At 39.2% G+C, this 15,705-nt stretch overlaps 4 protein-coding genes across 4 annotated transcripts; 2 read left to right on the plus strand and 2 right to left on the minus strand.

The window, feature by feature from the left end:
* The first annotated feature begins 1 nt into the window (after nt 1).
* Nucleotides 2–2,304, plus strand: LOC127377270 (uncharacterized). The gene is made up of 6 exons (XM_051424998.1): nt 2–240; nt 323–634; nt 803–923; nt 1,018–1,136; nt 1,219–1,265; nt 1,396–2,304. Exons 1-6 carry the CDS (start codon nt 189–191, stop codon nt 1,561–1,563), a joined length of 819 nt encoding a protein of 272 aa, XP_051280958.1. The 5' UTR covers nt 2–188; the 3' UTR covers nt 1,564–2,304.
* Nucleotides 2,305–2,754: 450 nt separating this feature from the next.
* LOC127377873 (pepsin A-like) lies at nt 2,755–5,450 on the minus strand. Its single transcript, XM_051426151.1, has 9 exons — nt 5,342–5,450; nt 4,944–5,085; nt 4,621–4,738; nt 4,167–4,285; nt 3,865–4,061; nt 3,648–3,764; nt 3,411–3,555; nt 3,093–3,191; nt 2,755–2,997 (listed from the first exon to the last, which is right to left on the minus strand). Exons 1-9 carry the CDS (start codon nt 5,395–5,397, stop codon nt 2,863–2,865), a joined length of 1,128 nt encoding a protein of 375 aa, XP_051282111.1. The 5' UTR covers nt 5,398–5,450; the 3' UTR covers nt 2,755–2,862.
* A 1,368-nt stretch (nt 5,451–6,818) lies between these two features.
* prok1 (prokineticin 1) lies at nt 6,819–9,228 on the minus strand. The gene is made up of 3 exons (XM_051425049.1): nt 8,996–9,228; nt 7,902–8,027; nt 6,819–7,531 (listed from the first exon to the last, which is right to left on the minus strand). Exons 1-3 carry the CDS (start codon nt 9,176–9,178, stop codon nt 7,412–7,414), a joined length of 429 nt encoding a protein of 142 aa, XP_051281009.1. The 5' UTR covers nt 9,179–9,228; the 3' UTR covers nt 6,819–7,411.
* Nucleotides 9,229–11,657: 2,429 nt separating this feature from the next.
* On the plus strand, nt 11,658–15,235 carry lamtor5 (late endosomal/lysosomal adaptor, MAPK and MTOR activator 5). The gene is made up of 4 exons (XM_051424644.1): nt 11,658–11,814; nt 11,906–11,967; nt 13,626–13,743; nt 14,753–15,235. Exons 1-4 carry the CDS (start codon nt 11,777–11,779, stop codon nt 14,811–14,813), a joined length of 279 nt encoding a protein of 92 aa, XP_051280604.1. The 5' UTR covers nt 11,658–11,776; the 3' UTR covers nt 14,814–15,235.
* The last annotated feature ends 470 nt before the right edge of the window (nt 15,236–15,705 follow it).

A 15,705-nucleotide genomic window follows, 5' to 3' on the forward strand; every position in this document is an offset into this window, starting at 1 on the left:
TTATAGAAATAGTAACTTGTACTTAAAAAAGAAAAATGAAATATATCAGAAGTGTGCCACACAGGCAGCCTCGTGAGGTCTGTTCCCTCCAGCTGATGAACTGACAACTTCCTCCTTTCTCCAGCAAGGAGGGGCCTCAGATCCTCTAAAAAGAGTGGAAAACTGTCAAAAAAAAGTGCTGAGCCTCAATGAGCACTACACTGAAGATGAAGTTTTCATTTGTCTTGTTTCTTTTATTTGGTATGGTGGCGGGAGGGCAAATGTAATAATTTTCTGTTATTCAGTGCCTGCGATGACATAATAATAAATGTTTATTTTCCAGATATCCCTCAACTAAAAGGGCAGCAGAGGATTGAGGAGTTTGAACACATTCTGCTGAGACTTGCGTTCCCTTCCTTTTACAATAGCTACAGCAAGTCCTGCTGTAAACTCTACCCAGGAGGATGTTACAAGCTGCTGGACAGTACAGGATACACCTGTGATTTACTGAAAGGAAGAGTTACTAAAACTGAGAGTGACGGTTGGGTGGAATTTAAAATATCGAATGTGCAGCTTGTGGACGGAGGCTATTACAGATGTATTGTGCTGGGAACTCAAAACCGAGTCTACAGTGATTACTATGTCGAGGTGTCTGGTAAGCAGTCTTAAAATCTTCATTTATTTAGTTATAAATGTCTATTATGCAATAATCTCTGTGTGTACAATAGTGCTAGGGCAAAACCTGCAGTTTTTTCCAAGTAAAGTAGGGAGACAACTGTAAATTATTGCCTAAAAGTGATTTTGACATCCTTACATTTTGCAGAGATTTCAGGTCACCAGTCTCAGCCTTCTCTGACAACAACCATCAAAGTCCCCAACACCTTCACGACACTCCCAGACTCCACTGGGGTTGTTCTGGCACAGGACCACAGTGACAGTCCCGGGTATTCACTCTGCAGATTAGTCGTTTCATGTTGCTCACCGGCCGAATAAAGTAATAGTTAATCTGAATGCAGTGTATTTTTTTCCCCTTTTCAGAGTTCCCTGGAGTTTTGGCCTGCCGTTAGTTGTCATTGTGTCCATTACAGTGATGATTTTGATCACTTCAGTTATTGGTGTGGTTTGCTGCAGAGTCAAGGCAAAACGTAAACAGTCGGGTAAGCATTGTTTATGTGTATAAACAGCAAACAGTGTGTTTATGTGTAAATCAAACCCAAGCAATATTGTTTTTCTTTGTAGACAAATATGGAGAAACTCTGTGTGAGTCACTGAAACAAGAGGCCCCGGTAAGTGCTAAACAGGGAACATGTAGCCTCTATGACTCACTGTCACTTGTTTTCAAAAGCAGATTGAATGTTTGTGCTTCAAACTTCCTCTACAACCTGCTGTCTCTTAACAAAGTTTGTCCCTCCCCAGGAAATGAGTGGCATAGTCTACACAACAGTGGACTTCAGAGCTCACCAGAAGCCGACAGAGGTGTATGCAAACCTGAGGATGCACAAAACACAAGCGGGAGCCCCTGACTCCACATGGAGTGCAGAGCATGATGGTATGGTGGAGTACTCAACACTGGCAATCCACTAGTTAATTCATGTGAAGATTTTGGTTTGTTTCTGTTTTTAATGGGACATATTTAATTTGTCACGCAACTGTGTTTCTAAAGGTCCTTTGCAGGGATCTTTAGGCAGAAATTAAATATATTATTCATAGTTATGTTTTCATTTCATAGTGTGTAATCAATCACCTGTATATAGGAATCGTTTTCGTTATTTTCAAATGAACTGTTTTTGTTAGGGAGCAGGTCCTCTTATATGGAGTCCACCATGTTGAACCGCATTGTTTCTGCAGTAGCCCAGAAAGGACAAACCGAAGACTGGCTTTAGATAGGGCCTTTAAAATGTTTTGAGTTTCCAGGGCGTTGTAATCTTCCACTACACCACTAGATGCCACAAAATCTTACACACTGGTCGTTTAAAGGGAACTCCATTGATCTTTCACACAGATGTCAATGTATTAGTTAGAACATGGTCAGCCTGTGTAGAGTTTGAAATGCAATAACCAAGGAGGAAGACTCTAACAAAAAGATGCATTTTGTTGCATTATGGGAAATGTAGGCTCCAACAGTTTTAGATCTTGACCCATATTGGACCAAAATTAAGGACGTCTTCACTGCTGCTTTGGTTATAAATGTTCTTTTGTCTGTTTTGAATATGGTTGTGTAATATTAAATCACTGAACTACTCCTTTGAGTGTACATATCATGTGTTCTTCATGTAAATGAGAAGTTATTGAAATGATATTGGCAATAAACACTGTTGTGAAAAACCTGTTAAATTAAGAAAATTGTGTTTGCTTCCATGTCGTCTTCCCTAAGTCCCTTTCAACACTATAGTCCTATTCACAGGTTGAGATTGCAGCACAGTTATCAGATCATGTCACCAGGTTATCTCTTGTTATATCAGTGTTTGTCCTTATCAGTTTCTTCTCGATTACAGCCTGGCCCTCCACTATTCTGAGAGCCGCTCGATATTCTATTCTTGGCCTGTTCTTCCTTTACACAAAAAAGCAGTTGGCAGTCCTTTTTTGTATTCTCTATAAAAGGTCAAGTTTCTCTTAAGAGCAAATAAATGAACAGACTTGAAAGATCCTTATTCCTGTGACATTTCAGTGCAGCACTGTAACACAAGACTAAGGCGACTAAAGAGGTTTTTGCTCTACTGATATATGATCTCCATTGTTGTCACCACAGTCAGACTGACACAAAAATACATAGAATGCTTTTAGTTGCTTTAATCAATTTAATGCAATGGCAGCTATAACATGTATACTTTCCACTTGCATCAACCCCTACATGGAATCTTGCACATTCTTCAGCTTACTCAATTACACAGACTTGGCCAGACCAATGTACTGAGATGGGGCATTAAAGATGGCGTAGTACTGCCTGATGAAGACATCTCCCAGGATCCAGAGCTGTTGGCCACTCCCGCCAAAGCCAGTGCTGCAACCGTAGGAGCTCTGTGGAAAGACACAAGATAATAGATTTACCCCAAAATCTTCATTGTAGTATTTTATTATTTTCTGTTGCAGTGGCTTGCAATGGTTTAACTAACCTGAGAGACGTAGGCAGATGCAGGGACGGTGAAGGCGTGTCCGTTGAGAGTGAAGGTGACATCAGGCATGCTCTGGATGTTCTGGCAGTTCACCATAGCCTGTGAGAAGAACATCATGCACAGAGTTGAATACTGTGTAGCAGCAGAAGTTGTATTTATTGGTGTATTACAGGTTTCCAGCTAAAGCAAGTAAGCAAGTCCTGTTTCATTATTTTTATTTGAGAGTTTTGACGTCAGAGCACTAAATGTCTGTTTACTCTGGGTTCAGAAAATGGGGAAAATTTCCTTCACATGGTATGGTATGATGGTATGACTCACCTCTCCGTACTGGTCGGTTGAGGCTCCAACCCAGGAATTCATGTTGTTGATGTCACTGGTTGGGCCAACGATCAGGGAGGTACCAGTGTCAATGATGGCCTGGCAGCCACCACTGCAGGCCACAGTCTGTCCATTGATGGTAACACTGTGAGGAGGAACAGCAAGAGGTGGATCACAGTCAGGCTAGGAATCTTAGTGCATCTTACGTTTTGTGGTTAGTTTGTCTTGTCTTTGTACCTGTCCATTTGGATCTGCCAGTAGGTGGCAGAGGTCAGAGGGATCCAGGTGATTTGTCCGGTGTAGTGGCTGCTGTCAACACCACCGAAGACCACCTCACTGCCCTGCTCGCTGTTGCTATAAGAGAGTTAAAACAACAAATGTCATACATACATTTAATGCCACTGGAAATGACAGACATGTTCACAACCCACACATTTCCATCCTGTCTCAGTACCTGCTCAGGTAGACGGAGAACAAGGACTGGGACACCAGTCCCTGCTTGATCATGTTGTCGAAGACAGGCACAACGTTGTCAGAGGCAATGGACTGGAAGGCCAATCCCAGGATACCATCAGCGACCATGTGAGCCATGAAGGGAGCCTCTGTGTGGCTAATTCCAAACACCTGGTTGGCCACAGAGATGCCGCCCACCTAGACACACAGGACAGCTGTCAGTCACAGTTCAACAGACCACGGAGATATGCCTGTTTGAAGTCTAAATAGACTATGCGTTTTTGTTTTGTTTGTTTTGGTTACCTCAACAGTGTCACTGGCCAGATACCCAGTCATGCTGCCAGTGCCGTACTGGATGGACAGAGGCTGGCTGCCCCATTTGAAAGAGGAGGACTGCTGTGGGTTGAATCTCCTGTGGTTCTCTGCAGAGAAATGGTATCTTTTTCAAATGTGCCAAAAAACCCTTCTATATACTATACAGTAATTTAGTCTAACAATCTGTGTATTATATTTCATAAGATAATTTGTATATAAAAAATATGAATCTGCAAAGTAACAGGTAACAGCATTTGTCAAATAATTGCCGTGGAGTAAAAAGTAGAATAAAGTAGCATAAAATGGAAGTACCTCAAAACTGTACTTATATACAGTACTATATTAAATAACAGACCATCCAGATCCTTAACGCTTTTTAACCCCCAAGGACAACTAATTGTATTACAGCCCAGGTTACAGTGGTCGTCTCAGTAATACTCACCGCAGGCCTGGCTGGAGCAGTAGACTGAAGGGACCCACAGGTTGGAGGAGCCGGTGTCAAAGATGACGCTGAAGGACTGAGGAGGGGTACCAATGGAGATCACACCATAGTAGGACAACTAGAGGGACGCAAGACAAATTAACAGATGCAGATTAACAACTTGACTCAAAGCATTACATTTGTGGGTTCTGCAGCAACATACTTTACCATAACATTAAATATATGTTATTTGTGCATTAAGAGACATACAGCTATATATGTCCTTCAACCAGAGGCTACACAAGACCAACAATAAGATGAACCTAGTCTAAATAGTCTCTTACGTCAGCATCGTTGGTCATGGACTCAGTACCAGACTGGATGAACTTGGCCATTGGATTGTATGGATACATCTTCCTGTACTCCTCCCATAATCCTTTCTCCTGCAGGGCTTGCCTGGCAGTCTTTCCCTTGATCAGGGGAATCCTACACACAAAAAAGGTGAAAAAAGAATTAGCAAAATGCACAGATGACCAGCATTTTATAGCTGGAGAAATCACAATGTAAGCTCTATATAGAGCTTTACGCAAGTTTGCAATAGCTGAAAGCAGACTGGCCTTTAGATTTTCCCTCAGGAATATTAGATGGAAAGATTGTCATTCAACAATTCAGCCTATTGAGTTGTAAAATGTCAAAGGAATGAAGGAACAGGTTCCTTTTAAACCAGTCAGGTTAGACTTACTTATGGAAGCATTCGGAGAAAGCCACGAGGGCTGACAGCACAACGAGCAACTTCATGATGACAGTCAATTGGACTCAACGAGTGAAGTTCCAGTCGCAGAGTCCAGCCCTTATATACAACTTATCAAGGTTGTGTCTCCAAAATGCCCTTCTGCATAACTTGATATCATGTATCAGCTGGAGATAAGAAACATGCAATATGGTGATAAATTGCCTCTTATCTCGGAGCAAATATTCCGTTGAACAATTGAACACGAAGACTTTTACCGGAATTAAAAAACAATTTTATAGCAACAACTTACTGTTAAACGTAGTTGGATTTATGAAGTAAATCTGATGCTGCATGTTTTGTGTGTTTGTATGTTGTTTGTGGAGTATATTATTAAAGTAGTGTCCTTTAAGAGAAACTATTCTCATATCATATATATCAATCACATGTTAAATCTCATTTAAATCTTTGTGTTTTACAATTTCTACTATTGTACTGAAGAAAAATCTTACATGCAAAAGTGTGACAGTGTTAATGTTCACCTCAGTATAGTTGATTTATTTTCTTTAACGTAAGACAATGGTAACAGAAATAGTTATTTGACTTTTATTATCTACTTTGATAAACTATTTAAATATATACATATGTGCAAGATAAGTTTTTAATAGATACAGTAATATGCTGATCTGTAGATCAGGGGATTTGATGTCCAGAGCTTCTGTTTAATGTTGATATGGAAACTTTCCACGTGTTTTCAAGGGTGTGAACTGAGGTCAGTTGGGAAGGGTTGGGCTGATAACAATAATACACAAAACAAAGACACAGGGAAATGACTTGAAGTGTGAATAAAGAATTTTAAGAAACTTACTCAAATTACAGAATGCGTAGAGTGATGTGTTCTTTATTCAATGAAATACTGAAAGTTATGTTTTAATAAAGAACAGTGGTGGAAAAAGTATTATATTATTATAATAATATAATATTATAAAGTATTAAATTCTTCTGGAGTATAAAAAGACTCCATTATAAGTAAAAGTCCTGCATTCAAAATGTGACTTATAGATACATATGAGCAGTAAAATGCATATAAAATATCAAAAGTAAAAGTACTCCTTATGCAAAAAAAAAGAGGCTCCTTTAAAGTGTTATATGTATCATATTAATATTATTTTTAATATTATTAGTTATGCATTAATATGAACTCAGTTTGTTGTGCTGTAGCTAGTTGAGGTAAAGGTTATTTTGTTGGCTGTATTGATCTATAGCAAGGCAGCTTGATCTACAAAGTAGTAACTGTAGTAAAGTGTAGGAAAGTAAACAAGTACAACATCTTACATTTAGCAGAGTAGAAGTATAAAATACATTAAAAGGAAATACTACCATTTTCTGCACAGAAATTTCACGCCACATTGCTGTGTTATACATTTTTTAATTGTTAGAGCAGCTTATTAAGAAATATCTATTTAGAAAAAAACACAAAACACAGAAACTCCATTGTTGTTTGTCCCTTTAATTGACATCTGCAGAAGTCACTAGTAGTAGCAGTCACACGTTTTCCCCTGAAGGTAAAGGAGACTTTGATTATGACCTTCATTATTATCAGACTGTGATTAAAACCACCTGCCACTTCCATCCCATAACACACATTATGTTTAATCAACCAACATAAACTGTACATGGAAAAGAAAATTCCATAGAGCACATGTCCAACAACGTTATCATTATACTTTTATTGACAATAATATTTATACATTTCTCTTGATAAATTAACACAAAATGAGCATGAAAACAAAACACCAATTGTTTCAATTGTTCACAAATAGCTTCTTTTTTTTGATTAAGTAAAAAGTGCCTGATGTCTAGTGTGGCTCTTGTTAACAGTTTACACTCTCTTGACATTTCTTTTTCTGTCCTTGATGATTAACAGTATCCAAACTATGTATTATAGTGCATAGAGTACACAAATGAAGAATACAGCCAGTGAAGATTAAATATGTGTTTCTGATCAACGGCCTGTTTAAGTCTTCACTCTGAGATGCTGTTTCTGTAACGCACTTCTTCATCTGAATGTTTAGGCGTCCTTTAAAAGTCCATGTTTTTGAAGTCGTCTGTACATCTATACTTGCTATCATCGTAAGTGGTGCACACCAAGTGGGGGAGACAGGGGCAGGTATGATGTTGCCTTTTGCCTGGATAGGGCACCTGAAAGGGGGAAAGAAAGGGAGGGAGGGATAATCTGACAGTTTTAATCCGTCATCAGCTGACAAGTGGAGCTGCAGGTCTTAAAAAGCTGCTCTTTAAAAGTCTGGATTCAGAGACAGATGTGGTGTTAGCAGAACTAATTGTTGCCATTTCCAGATGATCAAAGTGATGTATGGCTCTGATTGCCTGGCTCACTGTGGAGAAGATCAATAGCCCCTGCAGCTATCAGCAGCTTTTCCAAAGCTTCAGCCAACCTGCCAGCATTTGATGTAATCTGAATTTCCACTAACGCAGAAGTGTGGGCGAGAAGAGAGTGTGACTCTGTGTTTGTGTGTAGCAGAGAGTGTGATAACAACACATTTCTCCCCACCTTGTGGCTAAAGGGGTGGCATTCATCCCCTTCCACACCTCTTGGGACGCACATCCTCAGACCCCTCAGCCATAGACTGACGGCACAGCAAAGACCAAAACCACACTGCACGTCTCGCTCACAGGCCTGCAGGAAAGACAGAGAGACAAGGTGGTGAGGTGCAGACAGAAAAGAATAAAAGAAGCAGAGGGACAGATGAGGGGAGTTCTTTTGATGCCTGGGAATCAGTTTTATTTTTGTTTATGCTAATAGAGATGCCCTCTCATGTTCGTACAGTGAAAGCCATTTTATCCATTGCCTGTCATCTCCCTAATCCATTTACAAATGAATATCAATCAGTGGACTGAGTTAATTTCCTCTCGTTTTTCCAATGGACTTGAAGCGGGGGAGGATGTGGTCTCCTGTCAGTCATGTGTAATTAAATTTTAGAAAATTATCCCGAAAAGTGAACTGTGCTGTTTGCATAGTTTTTTATTTTATTTTGTATTTACAGCTTAAAAATTTAACAAAAATGCAAAAGTCAAGGGCTAGTTGTATTAAAAACAAACATTATATAAAGGTTTGAGTGCAAGTACAGTACGCTTCCAAAAGCATAGACTGAATTATTGATGAAACAATTAGTCAATTAATTAATGAAAAGAACATAAATTGGCCAATTTTTTTTAATTGTTCAAGTCATTTATCAAGTAAAACTGCCAAAAATTTGCAGGCTCCTGCTTCTGAAATTTGTGAAGATTTGCTGCTTTTTCTGTTTTCTGTTGTTGTTCTTTTAGAAAAAAAAAGAAAACAATTTGAAGACATCACCCTAGGCTCAAGAAACTTGTGATGGGCATTTTTCACCATTACATGTTACGGACTTAAAGATTAATTGAGTAATCAAAAGAATGACTGACAAATTAAGCAATATTGAAAATATTTGTTAGTTGCAGCCTTAGTAGAAAAAGTGTAAAATCACAGTGTGACAACATACAATCACAGAAAGAAGATAATGTAAAATGTTACTTCTAATTAGAAGAATTAGAGCAAATCTGATTATATACCAATTTAATAAAATAACGGGACAAAAATGACTGAGTCAGAAACGTCTCACTCACCCCTGTGATGACGGCTCCTTTGGACCAGCTCAGAGACACCAGGAGGAAGGACAGCAGCACCGCCCTGAAGCCCATGACAGCAACAGGAGAACTGGGCTCTCTCAACACCCTCAGCACTGGACAACAGCTGTTAACGGTCTCTCCGGCACCTTGTACTGGATCCCCGGCTCTCCAGTCAGTCATGAAGGTTCCCAGAACTCCTCAGAGGGGGGAGCCACACTCTCTCCCTCTCTTTATCCACCTCCGACCCCCACCCAACCCTCCTCCCTCCCTCCCCATTTCTGAGCTCTCCCCACGCCCTCTCTGCCTGTCTCTTCAGAAGCTTCGTCATCTTATTCATCTGGGTGACGGCTGATGGAGACTCGCAGTAGTCCCCTCTACTTGTAGATCTTTAGGGTTTGACCATACATCTGCTCAAGGCAGAAGCTGACAGAGCTTCCATGACTCAAGTAGTTCAAGCTGACACAGAAATAACGGAAAAGTACTCAACTACTGACGACATATATATGAACCAAAATAAATCTGACACCTCCATGAGAAAGAAAGGGCACAGGTGCCATGAAATCCACAGTTATTTGTCAATCTGAAGCAGCAAAGACAAGAAAAAAAACATCAGAGCCATATAACGAGTTTAGTGAAATTACCACAGGCTGACTCATGGACTGGGCTTCATGTAAAGCATTTACAGGCTAGAAAGTGATATTCCTTATTTTATTATGGGTCATGTGTGCCATGATGCCAGGTACTGTGACAGCTGTCATCAACTTTAGCAAAACGCTAGTTAAACCATATTGAGAAAATAAGGCCCAGATTAAACACTTATCTGCTTTGTCTCATAAACGATTCTATAACTGGTTTGATGTATTTGTTTGGTGTACATTTAAAAATATCAATTTTGATAGTAAAATGTGTTCGGATGTGGTCTTTTTGAGTGGAGGGATAATTTGCTTCAGTTTTTTCTGTTTCTATAATGATGCTTCTTTTACTATTCTTTCATTAATTCACAATTTAATCACAATGCTAAAAGCTTGAGCAAATTTGTAGACACACCTCTCTACAGCTCACTGACATTGCTTATTAAGCTACAGTGTCACTTAATGGATAACAGAATGTGAATAATAGGTCTTATTCTCTGCTGAGTTACATAAATAATAGTGCAATCCCTGAATTATATTAGCTATTATACAGTATATGGCAGGTTGATGATACACTGACTCTGAGTCAGATCTCTATTTTGGGTTCAGCTCATTTGGAGATTTACTGTGGCTGTAAAGTCGCCATATGTAGCAAATAATGGGATGAAGTTTGAATGCCAACCTCCCTTCCTTAGATTAAAGACTCCTTTCGTGTGTGTGTGTGTGTGTGTGTGTGTGTGTGTGTGTGTGTGTGTGTGTGTGTGTGTGTGTGTGTGTGTGTGAAGAAGACATCACGTGTGGACCATATACATTATTCTGCATACATAAACTTGCACTGGTACGTGTGTTTGCCTTCGTACATGCTCGGACAGTGATGGGCAGCAGGTTGTCACCAGAAGCGTCCAGGCTCTGATTTAAACTGCGAGGAGAGAAATATGAGTGAGCAAAGAGGAGAGGAAAAGATAGAATTAGAGGAGAAGAGGGGAGGGGCGTACCCCATGGGTTAGTCAGCAGCAGGACATTACCCTGCTGCTGTGCAGGTGATGGATTCCTCCAATGCAGCGGCCACATAATTACATTCACCCATTTCTGCCCTGTCAGCAGGAGTACTGAAGCCTCACTGTCTTGGGACAGGCTGCAGAAATCATGCAGGGAGGTGAGCCCAGGCTGTGGCCTCAAGCTAACTTTTGAAGAAAACACATTAACAATATCCATCAACAAAAGGCTTCGAGAAACAAGGTCCCTGCTTTATGCTTATAATATTAACACTGTATTTTATGTTCAATAAAGAACAGAAAGTTGTATCGTTCACATTATGTTGGTGAGTGTTATGTTGAATAATGTTTGCACCATTCAGGATTTTGCTTCTAGATCTGAGTGTCAAACAAAAACTTCATGTTTCTTTAAATAGGCTGTGTTATTATGACTGAGGAGCATGTGACACTAGAGCTGTTTTAGGCAACCTCAGATTATATGTGAGTCAGATTGTGGGCCGCCTGTGCAATGCGTGAGAAAGAAACCGGATTATCAATAAAGATTCTATAATCCAGAGGAAAAAATAACTCAAGTAATGTAATTTTACATTCATGCAACTCTGAATATCAACATCCATTTGTCACTGGGGCTGGGATGAAGAGAGTGACATGTGAATGATAAAATATAGAGAGGCAGGGTTTCATAACTAATCCAGTTTAGAGAATGATTTTTGCATGAGGACACAGCCGCATAGAAGAAGCCAGGAATCATAATTGCATCTACAATATATGAAGCTTATATATCAAATGCTTATAGCGGAATATGAAATCTCCCGAGGACAAACACACAATTAGTAGATTTCTTGACACCAACCTGTAAGGAAATGTCTGTAGATATATCAGCCGTACTTATGCATATGAGTGCACATTGTTCACATAATAACACCCTATATATATATATGTCTAAGTATTAAACAGCAAGTACCGTCACGTTTGTCGGTCTGTCCTGTTTATTATTTCTTTACCGCGCTTTGTGCGGCTTGGTCCTCACAGGGACCCTTCGCGCACGTGACAGTCAGATGACGCCACCCGGAAGCTCCGAGGAAGCAGACAACCATAACAACAAAACTTCACCCGCAAAACTTTAATTTCGCAGTTATTTACGATTGTTAATGATGGAGGCGACCCTCGAGCAACATCTCGACGACACGTAAGTTCACAGCAGACCGTGTTTGAGTTCGTAGTGTGACTGTGGGGACGTTAAAGGAGGCTGACCGCTCTTTGTCTCTTGTTGTCGGCAGCATGAAGAACCCAGCAGTCGTCGGTGTGCTCTGCACGGATCAACAGGGACACAACCTGGGCTGTAAGCAAACACACAGTTACCCCCCCCCCCACACACACACACAGGTATCTTTAGGGTGTCGGTCAGTAACATCGACGTATCGATGGTCAGCACCCGTAAAATGACAGCAAATAGAAAGACAAATGTGAGTTTCTGTATGTAAATAATACAAACAAGTGATGGTTTTTAAACAACATTGGTCCAGTATTTAAAGTCTATATTACTTTCCAATAGTTTCAAGCACATTTTCCTATACACTGTTACAGTTTTCTAAAGTTAACTGCATCGTAACACTTCTTTTTAGGGCTGCACTATTATATTATTGTATGGAAACTGCAATATGGCATTATAATGAAGTCTGTAGCTCTTAAGAATTGCTCTGGTCCACAAATCCTGTTCTCCAACACCCCAACACATTTCACACCATCGTGATTTTAATCGTTTGTTCAGTGAAAATGTAATTTGTGATGCAAACATTATCATTCCCACACTAATCATGAATCATACTGCAGTCACAGTATCTCGCTCACTGGAAGCTAATTGAGTCCAGTCTAATTGATGAGTTGCTCGACAGAAAAATGGTTGGCAGATCATTTGATAATTAATTGTTAAAATATTTTTTCACTTGATTCGGCTTCTCAAATGTGAACATTTTCTGGTGTTCTTAGCCTTTTATGACAATCAACTGTACATGTTGTTTAGGACAAAATAAGACATTTTAAGACGTCACCATTGGCCGTGGGAACTTGTGATGAGCATTTTTGTGAATTGAGAAAATAATGTGTAAATACTTGATCCTGAAACTAACTGTTGCAGTCCAACTCACAACATTTACATCCTATGTCAAAGGTAAATATATTCAGCAACCACTTCATCACAGCCATCTTTATATTTGAGCCAAGACAGACAGTCATATGTTTAAATGACCAGTAGTCAGTACTCAGACACTAAACTGGTGTTTTTTTATTTGTTTATCTTCTAAAGCCAACTGAATAAGCTCATGTCATAAAAACACCAGTTTCAACAGCCTTCAACACCTTATATGTAACAGAAATTAAAAAACGAAAATAAATGAAAACATGTCAAGAAAAAGAAGGATAGGTAAAATGTAAATGGAACTTATATGACCATCCAGACACTGTTGGCTATATTTAAAGTACTATTTGCTCTTACAATACAAAACATGTGCACAAGAAAACCTTCTCCTACATGTCTCTGCTATGTCCTTCTCAAAGATGGACAGTGAGCTCTGTCCTCCCGCTTTCTCTTCCACCGTGTCAACATCTCTGACCAAACACATCACATACAGTAACTGTCACTGTCGTCCCACTGATGGCCCCCATTTCGCCCCCCTGAGTGTGAAGTTATTACTAAATGTGTTGTGTTTGATAGGTGAGAAGTTGCACCTGTAAACTACATTTGACAACATGTAAAAGACTGCACACACATTAAAGGCTGCCTGAAGTTGAATCTACAATAAATATTCATCTGTTATCAATTCTTTTCATGACAGTACCACATCATTGTTTTTTATTTATGTTTGACACACCTAGAATATCCAAATACAGCAGATGGACGGAGGCCCTTCAGTTGCCTCAGGAGACTGTTTCATAAGCACTTGTTTTGACATCGTCTTCAATTCTGTGCAGTAACACTCTTTTATATGTCACAATCACCAGGCCGTGGCTCCCTGTCTGATGAACATGGCGGTGTTGTGTCCGTTTTGGCCAAACAAGCTGCAGCTCTCACCAGAGACCCGACAGACTCTCCCACTGTGTGCCTGGAGTCTGAGTCGGGGTGAGCGCTGACACAATCTTTTGTCTTCTTTGCTTGACTGACTTTCAGCCTCTCCTTTTTCTCTCATCTCAGTGAATTTATGAGGTCTGACTGTAGTGGTTTTGATTAATACTTGGGGAGATCAGTAAATCTAGAGAAGAATTGTTAAAAGAGATCCAAAATCAGAAATGGAGGGTCCATTATTTGTACCTCACACTGTGATCAAAGTGGCCAAAGTTGCCAGAGGAGTTCATTTTCATTTGTATGGCTCTGCTGCCCCCTTCTGGACAAACACCTTCTGAATGTGTGCGTGGGTATCAAAGAGCTCAACTCGCACCTGTACTTATTATTATTATTATTATTATTATTATTATTATTATTATTATTATAATTAGGAAGAAATTATTTAGACTGTTAGACGTTATAGTGATTGTATTCATACTGTAGATGAGCCTCCTGCTCTGTTGTGACTCGTAGGCTGCTGTCTAAGATTACAGTATTTTTCAACAAGTTGTAAATCAATGACTTAAAGGCTGACACAGATATCAAATTACAAAACAAAATGTGACAGGCCGTTCATTTATCTAATCAATAATCAACTAATAGGAAAGTTATTTCAATTTGGCATTGAACTAAAGTTTAAAGGCCATTTCTTTCTTTTTGAATAATACAAAGAACCCTACAACTTCCAGTGGCAGGATGAGAATGAAACAGCATTTACATTGGTCACAATATAGCTCTATTGTTGATGCTTATGATGATGACACTAAAAATAATCGTTAGTCATAACATCGTAAACAGTAATAATACATGCTTAGGGAATTTGTTTAAAGAGTGTAGTATTAATCAGTCATACAGTAATTAGTCAAACTGCATCATATACATAATATTGGAGGTTAATGACAGGTTGATATGATTAATCAGTTTAAGGCCAATACGTGTAAACCAGAGATATTTGTCAATGTTAACTAATCTCTCTTATTTGTCTGTATATTGTTTATCATAAGTGCATTTTGTTTTTGTTTTGTAGAAATATTCTGGTGAGGAGTCATGGGACCATCACAGTAGCAGTTCACAAGATAGCATCTTGAAGAAAACAGGACTCACTGAGGAGTTTTATTGTAAAGAAATGTAATGTAAACACACGAATAAATATAATGACACAACCTGAATTGACTTTCTTTGCAACGTTTCAGACCCTGTATTTAAAAACCAGAACATGTTCCCTTAGTTTCTAATACTTGAGTGTGATTTCTTTCTTTTATATAAAACATACTGTTTTTGCACAGCAATGTGTCAGTAATGCTATTTTATTGACATAATGTACGAATAAGGCATGTTAATGCTGTGTGTGTGTGTGTGTGTGTGTGTGTGTGTGTGTGTGTGTGTGTGTGTGTGTGTGTGTGTGTGTGTGTGTGTGTGTGTGTGTGTGTGTGTGTCTTTTTGTTCCATATCCAGTCATGCACAGAATAACAACCTTTAATAAACTTTAACTTGACTCCGTGTTGCCCTATTCCGCGTAAACTATTCATTATTTTCTCCTTTGCTCAGTGTTTAGTGGTTAACCAATTAACTTTCTTTGGCAGCTGCATGAAATTCATCACAGGAACGAAAAAAAAGACTGTAATCATTAGTTAAAGCTGTTAATTTTTTTCTGTTATGTTTTTATGTAAAACACTGTGAACTGCCTTGTATGTATATATATATATATATATATATATATATATATATATATATATAGAAATATACTTGTCACACCCTGGGCAAGTAACCCTGGGGTGACAGTTGTGTTGTGGTTTTCATGCACTGGGAAGATTTTATATCTCATATCTGGATAATGATCGATGGTGACAGCATACAAATACATAAATAAATAAATAAATACATTTACAGTATTCTGCTGTCCTCAGCACATGGTGTCCTATCTGCGGTGCAGACTGACAGTGCAGTGCGTCTTGCTCGGTGGCGCACTGCCTTTGCCCA

Source organism: Dicentrarchus labrax, unplaced genomic scaffold, assembly GCF_905237075.1.
Source record: "Dicentrarchus labrax unplaced genomic scaffold, dlabrax2021, whole genome shotgun sequence".
In the NCBI taxonomy this organism is placed as follows: Eukaryota; Metazoa; Chordata; class Actinopteri; family Moronidae; genus Dicentrarchus; species Dicentrarchus labrax.